At 32.9% G+C, this 8,207-nt stretch overlaps 1 protein-coding gene across 3 annotated transcripts in view; it reads left to right on the top strand.

The window, feature by feature from the left end:
* The window catches only part of LOC133200230 (inositol polyphosphate multikinase-like), a 19,955-nt gene extending 12,102 nt beyond the window's left edge, over window positions 1-7,853 (top strand). For all 3 annotated transcript variants that reach the window (XM_061336047.1, XM_061336046.1, XM_061336045.1), the window contains 4 exons: window positions 2,207-2,392; window positions 5,471-5,643; window positions 6,048-6,132; window positions 6,283-7,853. In XM_061336047.1, coding sequence (XP_061192031.1) covers window positions 2,207-2,392; window positions 5,471-5,643; window positions 6,048-6,132; window positions 6,283-6,731 — 893 coding nt within the window. In that variant the 3' untranslated portion in view covers window positions 6,732-7,853. The remainder of the gene's footprint in view (window positions 1-2,206; window positions 2,393-5,470; window positions 5,644-6,047; window positions 6,133-6,282) is intronic.
* The last annotated feature ends 354 nt before the right edge of the window (window positions 7,854-8,207 follow it).

Raw genomic sequence — 8,207 nt, 5'->3', positions numbered from 1 at the left:
GCCTCTTGTTTTTTATTTGGGTGAATGGTGTTGTCATGGTTACCGGTACTAAAAATAGAAATTTCCGTGAAATACTTTCAAAACGCTACTACTCCTAGTTTTCATTTGATTTCAATATAACTTGTCACAAAAGTAGACTACATTAAGATACATAATTCTATTTATTGTTGCATGTTGCAATGTTTCAAATCCAAGTGCTACTTTTCTTTTGTTATACAAACAGACCAGTAGAGCTACAGTCTCATCAGAGACTTCTGGTTCATAAGCATTCTGAACATGCTAAATTTCAATCAAGGGTAGGTAAGCGGTGTATTTATAAAACATTCGGACATATAAGACTTAAAAAACCTTTAACGACCCGTGAATTTTGCAAAAGCTATCTAGCATTTTACATGCAGTTTGAAATAAAGTGTAGAGTTCATGACACTCTCCCCATCATAACACCTCAAGTTTGCAGTGACTTGACGTCATTTTCCATTATGACGTCATATTTTGGTAGTTCAGAGATGTGAAGGCACAGATTGCACTGTGATATTCTACGGGAAGCCCTAACCTACCTGCGAAATTATATTGCACATTTTAAAAAGAAAAATATTGCATATGCTGTTATCAGGATGAAAAGTGTCACTTTTGCAAGACATTTCAATAATTTAATGACTGAAATGACTTGGCCAGGAGGTCACACTGAACTTGTTTCATTTGTTCAGTTTGCTAAAAATATATACACCTTAAGGAAACTAAAACATTATACAATCTATCTGTATAATTTTTCATAGAAACATATCATTTTAAAATGTGTCATTATTGCATAGTCAGGGCTGAATTAAACCATCTCTCAAAATATCTTTCAAAAAAGGTTGGGCAGTCACATAATATAGGTTATCTGATCTATAGCAGATCTGTTAGTAATGGAAGTGAAAAAGGTTTCTTTAGTTGATATTACAAGTCAAGCAAGGTCCTTTGGATGAGACTGTATAAACCGAGGTCCCGTGTCGCAGAAGGTGCTGGCATAAAAAAGATCCCTCACTGCTCAATGCCCCTGACTGACGAGTATAGGTAAAAAAAATTTGCAGCTCTCCACCGGCAAGTGGTGGCGTCTCCATATGAGTGAAAAATTCTTGAGGGACATTAAACAATAAAAACAAACAAACAAGTCAAGCAGCTGATTGAAATAGCAACAAATCACATATACTACCAGTATTGGAAACAAAGCAACAATATCTTACCTGATATAAGTTTTATGCCAAATATGTACAATAGTTGCATGAAAAAAATAACATACTAACTGTAATAGTCATTTAATACAGGTTTTATGACATGAATGAAGTCAGATTGTTGTATCTAAAGAGATACTGTGGAATCATCAATGTTCATGGGGGACTAATGTTCATGGATTTATTTTGTCAACATATTTACTGTAAAAGCAGACATATTCGTTGGAGATTAATTTACATTTATTTCGTTGTTAAATCGTGTTTCGTCGTAATCTCACATGAAATTTTCATTTGACTATATATTGAATAGGGTTACTATTGAAACAACAAAATTAAATGCCCATGAAACCTTTTTAGATGACAACAAAAATTTTTTTCCCATGAAAATCTGTGCTTCTATAGTATTCATTGATTCTTCTGTATATACGACTTACCCTTGAAAGTATGTCCTCACAAACCAACAAAATTTTGCTTGCCCACAAACATTGACAAATTAAAATGATTCCACAGTAGCTGTGTAATGAAGGTAGATGTAGTTCACATTTGAAAAGGAGTCACTCAAAACAGTAGGGTGCATATGCAGGTTTAACTGTCCAACACAAAGCACAGTAAAATACAGCTAGTGGATATCTCTAGTAGAGTACCAAACTTAAATATGGATATCTGCTTTTATAGTTTGCTGTATCAGATTTCTTCAATTTCTCTGAACATTATATATTCCATGTAACAATTAATATTCATTGTAAACAAGCTGTACAGTTTTTCAGTAAATCTCAAGCATCATATATTCATTTACCAATACATGTACTATGTTGATAGATGATTTCAATTTAATTATTTTTTATCCTATTTGGTAGAAATTGGGCAATATTTTACTTGGATATATATGTACCGGTATATACATACCATTTAGGCATGAATTTAGTGGAAAATAATTTAGATGACACCCACAGACTGTAATAAATGACAGTGATCATTTTTTTTGTTTTCAGGGTGCTTACTACATGAGGATGGGACAGTATTAAAACCGGTGCAGTATCCCCCAAAAGGTCAGAGGGAGGTGGAGTTTTATCAGGAAGTGTTTGCAGACCAAATGTCCGACGATAAAGTGTTGCTACAATTGCGTGACCTGGTGCCAAAATTTCATGGAATGGTGCATTCACCAAAAGAATCTGATGGTAAAACAATTAATAGTTTTATAATTTTTTAAAGTTTTTAAACCTTTCCAAATTAAATCATATTGTAAAAATACTTATATTTATTTGGAAACAAGCAATTCAGAGAATTGTGGTTCCCCTTATTTCAGGGTGTTATTGGCTGGGTTGCAGTGATCTTTGGAATATAGTAACCGTCTTGTCTGCCCTGTCTTGTTTGTCTATCATACTAAAAAAGGTTTTACATTTTTGACGAAGAGATATAATTTATTATATTTTTTAGGCCACCTTTTGTGGGGTCTTGTAAAATTCTTCTTTTTAGAAGCACTGGGCATGAAAAGCTGAAACTTACAGTAAGTTTCAGCTTTACTGACCCAGTGCTTCTTGAAAAGAAGAATACATGAAAGCTTTTAATATGGTGTAGATTTAAGTTTGTTCAAATTATGGCCCCCAGGGGTAGGGTGGGCCACAATAGGGGATCAAATTATCTAGGGAAAAATCTTTAAAATTCTTCTACTTGATAATTTAACAGCAAGATCATTATTTTTACTACATGTAGTAATATACAAGCATCTTCAGGTAGTGTAGATTCAAGTCTGTTTAGATAATGGCCCCCCAAGTTTGTTCAAATCATGGCCCTAGTGGGGGGGGGGGGGGGGTTAGAGCATCAAAGTTTTACATGGGAATGTAAAGGAAATAATATTTTAAAACCTCAAAAACTGGGATTAGAGTAGGCTAAATTTGGGGATAAAATTTTACTGAAAGCTTGTATACAGGAAAAGAAAACACCTAGGCCATATTAGTAATATTATTAATGAAGCATCCCCAGGTTGTGTGAATTCAAGTTAGATTATAATATATGACCCATTAGGGCTAGAGTGGGGCCACAATATGAAGTCAAATATTTTCTTGTCAATGAAGGGGGTGGGGGTTAAATCATCTTAAGGAGAAAAGCTTGGCCATGCTGACTCAGGTGAGGATTGTAGCCCATGGGCCTCTAATACATTCTGAACACATTGCCCACATTAAAACTACATACATGTACACCTAGCTGCAATTATGTAACCTTGCCTGATTTTTATGATTTTGAATTTTAATACTGCAAATTCTCTGCAAAAGACAACATAAAAATCTAGCAGGGCTACATTATTGCAGCTAATGTACACTTTGTGTGAAAGTTATGTTACACGAGGGTCAAACTTTACATAGATCATAGTACAAACTTTACATAGATCGTAGTACATACGGAAAGATTTCGTCACAGGTACTGTTGAAATGCACATGTGAAATACGAACATGGCCAAGGCTTTAATTTTTTAAAAGTAGGTCAAGCTTCAAGGTCATGAGGTCAAAATTCATAAAACATTCAGAAAGGTCTTGTTACAGGTAATGCACTTATTAAATATGAAAGCTCTATCTTCTCTCTTTGAAAAGTTATGACCAAGGTTCAAGTTGTGTGGATATGAATGAGATTAAATATCCCAGCACTTTTGCATAAGTGGAGACAAAAAAGATCAGCCAGAAGATGAATTAACTAATTTCCATTATTTACCAGTTGGTGACTTCTAGCAATTTTATGTTAATGATTGTTCAATAAATGTGGGCAAACATGCATAAAAATGTGATTGCAATTTTTTTTTTGTACCGTATTTGACTTGTGGAAACTTTTTGTATGAATAGCGTAAGCTGTTGGGTTACATGACAGAGAGTTTGTTTGCGGACTTTAGTTGACCAGCTTGTGAATGTTCACATATTTGTTTCACCATACTTCAATTTATATTGACTAAATAAAGTTTTTCCTCATACATCATTGTTGATTTATTTGAAATGGCATGCCCAATGGTTAAATATTGATTTTTTTTTCTAGAAACATATTCAACAAAGCAATTTAACAGAAGAGAGTTAAATGAATATTGATCATAGTTTGAATTATCAAATGCCTTTTACTTTCAGTCAATTGAAAACAGATATTGAGCAAAGATTTATGATGCTTGTCAATGGCCATTTAACATTTTATTAAATCAAACTTAATGTCAGTATAATTTTTCAATGAGCAAAACATTTATGATATGATATAATATAACAGGCTTCGATAATGCAGTTCTGTGGTGAAGATATCCTAAAACTAATCTTTTTTTCAAAGATTACATGTATACTTATATATAAAAGATATTCAATAAATGTACATGCATCATTTTTCCCTCATCCTCCTGTCCATCATACATGACAATATAAATAAATTCATACCTGCTTCACTTTGAATATATGATAAAGGTACATGTAACTCTTTTATTAAACTTCTCAAACTTACTATGTGCACAGTGTCTAGATTAAGAGCAACTAGTATTGTCAATTAGTACTGACAATTAAAAACACCTAACTTGCAAAGATTCTCACCCACAAAAGAAATTAACAGAAATGTAGTTAGTTTTAAAATAAATCAAGATATCATAATTGCAAGCTAGCTGTAGGATATGTAATGTACAGCTATTCAAAGCTAAGGGACGTAACTTTAACAATAACTTCCCAACAAAATATTTTATGTAGATTCGAAACTCTTTGGTAAATTCAATAAAGACATTGTATGGTACATCTTCTTAGTATAGAGTAATAGTCTGAGTTGCCATATAAATTTCTAGAAGTAAAAAATGTTCATTTTATAATATAGCAAACAGCAAAACATACTTTACAATTATAATCATGTCTGTTCTTTATCATCATTGGAAACCATGGTTTTGAGTCCACAATCTCCCTCAAGCCGGGATGAAGAGAATCAAAGTGAATCACTATTGTGATGGGTTTTTTTAATTAGTTTTATAAATGTTGTCTTAATTTTTTTTTTGTAAACAGTTATAGACGTCACTATGCCCAATTGTATTTTACTGATCAGGTTATATTTCCCGTCAGATACTGAAATTATGCTATGATTATTTTCTTTGTGTGTGTTCACTCTTTTAGTCAAAATAATAGTCTAATAATAATAATTTAATAGAGTGGTATTTTAATATATACATGTAATTGTCTGTTTGCCAAAGAATTTAAACTTGAAAAAATACATATATTGCATCCTAATTCTAACTACTCTGCATTTTGTGTTTTCAGCACGCTTCATGAAACTTGAGAACCTACTATTGGACATGAAACATCCATGTGTTCTGGACATTAAAATGGGCAGGAAAACATATGATCCACTGGCCTCACAGGAGAAAATAGCCATGGAAATTGCCAAGTTTCCTCCTGCAAAGAACATAGGCTACCAGATCTCTGGAATGCAGGTATGTGTAGAGTGAAAGCTTATACTGTAAACATGGAATTGTTCACATGGGGGGGGGGGGGATTAGTATAGTTTTACAAAATTTATAACCTCACAAAAGGTTTCATATAAGGTACTACATGTTACTAAACAACAAAGTAACATACTTCGTAAAATTTTGAACTTCTGCAAAAATAAGTCCCACTTGAACACTTTCTTTCATGGAAATCACAAAATTTTACCTGGGAAAAATATCCACGTTTATAATATCCAAGAAAGACTAAAAGACAATCATCATTATTTTTTTCTATGTATTTAAATGTGTTCAAGTTTCTAATTTATAAATGACTGCCAGTCACATAAAGATTTTTTTTACAACACAAAATTGATTTTCCTCCCTTTGATGGACTTCTTTTTCCCTGTCAGACATACAGTCCAAGCACTGGGAAAGCTCAGAAGTTTGACAAGTACTTCTGTAAAAACTTAAATGAAGAATCCATTGTTTTTCAAGGTAAAGTTGAATGAAGTTGACATTAATTAAGGCATTCTTTACTTACACAGTAATATTTTTTCTCTGATAAGACCGTCTTGTTAAGTATTCTCAATTCAGTTTTAATATTTTGAATGATCTGGTTGAAATTTCACGCCTTGGTGTTTGCAGGTTTTGGAAAATTCTTCTCCCTAGATGGCGTTTTGCAAAAGGAAGTGATAAAAGCGGTGATTGTGGGGCTGAAAGAAATTTTAGAATGGTTCAATAAACAGCGGACCTTTCACTTTTACGCCAGTTCCATTTTAATTGTGTTCGATGGTGATGCGTCCTCCCCACTATCATTTAGAACTTCCACGTCTTCCTCTGGTCTTAAGGGGAGCGTCGCTGAAAATTGCTGTAATGGCGATACAGACTCTATAATTGAAAATGATTTCTCCAATGTGATCTCCAGTGATTTTGTAGATACAATGACATACAGTCAGTCAGAAGCTGTTAATCCTAAAGTTCAAGTGCGTATGATAGATTTTGCTCATGTCTACCATATGCCCGAAGAGGATGAAAATTATATTTTTGGATTGAAACATTTGATTGATGATTTACATAGATTGTTAAAAAGTTAGTAAAGCATTACCTGTTAAGGCATTATTATATTATGAAAAATTTAAGACTGTAGTGTTTTAAGTCTACTGTGAAGGTTGCTGATATTTATTTTGTGGTAAATAATATATATTAAGAGACTTGTTGAGCAAGTAAAGGTATGAGTATGATGTAACAAAAGTGATGAAACAAGTATCAAAAGTGATAGAACAAAATGTATTTGGGAATGAAAATATCCCTTTATAAGTCATGGTGCAAAAATTGTTGACTGTTTTATTCCTTTGTTATATGTAATGAATGTGTAAATTGTTCTACAAATAATTATTGTCTGTTGTACTCTCAGATTTTAAAATTAGGTGCTCCTTGTTTTCTTGTTTCTTTTTTTTTTCTCCCTTAATTTTCTGAAGACTTTTAATCATTTGCAGAAGTATAGTGCAAGTTGAATTTCTGTATTTGTACGGACTTATTTTCATGTCGTATGCCTTGCATAACTTCCACTTTAAACAGCTTCTAACACTCAGAATAGTAAAGACATTTATTTTTCTATGTAGTTTTTAATACTTGAGAAATATTTATCAACAGAGGATACTTAGTGCCTTTTCATTGAAAACTAATTCAATGCTAATTCTGTAAAAAAGGTCATTTAACTACCCATCTAAGTTTAGATCATGATTTTGCACACTGACAGAATTAATATGTTTAGGCTTTCTAAAAAAAAAAACTTGGATGGGGTGGATTTTTGCTTTTAGTTCACCTGAGCTGAATTTCTGTTCTCCCTTGTCTGGCATCCGTCTTCTCAAGAAGTTGTTAATTTTGCAAACATTCCCAAATTGTGTGGATTCATTTTTTTTTTCCAAATATGGATCCTTGGTAAGAGAAGGCTAAAATTGGGATCAAATTTTACTTAATACATGGACATGTATACAGGAAAATAATTTTCTTCACCCTAACTGCAAGGCCATGTTGTAGGCCATAAGTCATATTAATATTGAAGCATCATCAGACTCCAGAGAGTTAATTATGGTGGGGCCATAATATGCCATGGGATCACAAATCTTCCTGGGAATATAAAAAATTTTCTAGGGAACAGCAGGGCTAAAGTTACTCAGATGAACATTGTGACCCATGGGCCTCTGTTTTTTATCTTTGGGGGAGGGGGGGGGTTCCATTGTGTCCATACTTGTATGCTTATTAATATTATTTATATACTTCATACAATGCATATTTCGGCAGGGTTATAAAATGTCATGCTCAAATTTTAGCAACATTTTTGACCCTTGCTTTCAATTCAGGTTGTACTAAACTTAAAATTATTACTGGGTATGAATCTAATGTCAAGGTCATATTTAATTTGTTATTCAAAATCTTGCTTTGTCATGAATGCAAAAACTTCTCATCTCCAGGTAAAAGATGTACCATATTTAGTCACATCCGTTATGGAAAGTCATGGTTTTACCTTTGATGGAAAAAAATAGCCTCAGTAACCTCTGAATATTATA

The sequence above is a fragment of the Saccostrea echinata genome, unplaced genomic scaffold, assembly GCF_033153115.1.
Source record: "Saccostrea echinata isolate AGI-Se365-2 ecotype Australia unplaced genomic scaffold, CSIRO_AGI_Sech_v1 ptg000037l, whole genome shotgun sequence".
Taxonomy (NCBI): Eukaryota; Metazoa; Mollusca; class Bivalvia; order Ostreida; family Ostreidae; genus Saccostrea; species Saccostrea echinata.
The sequence above is the reverse complement of the archived record's forward strand: the minus strand, read 5'-3'. Positions and strand labels throughout refer to the sequence as shown.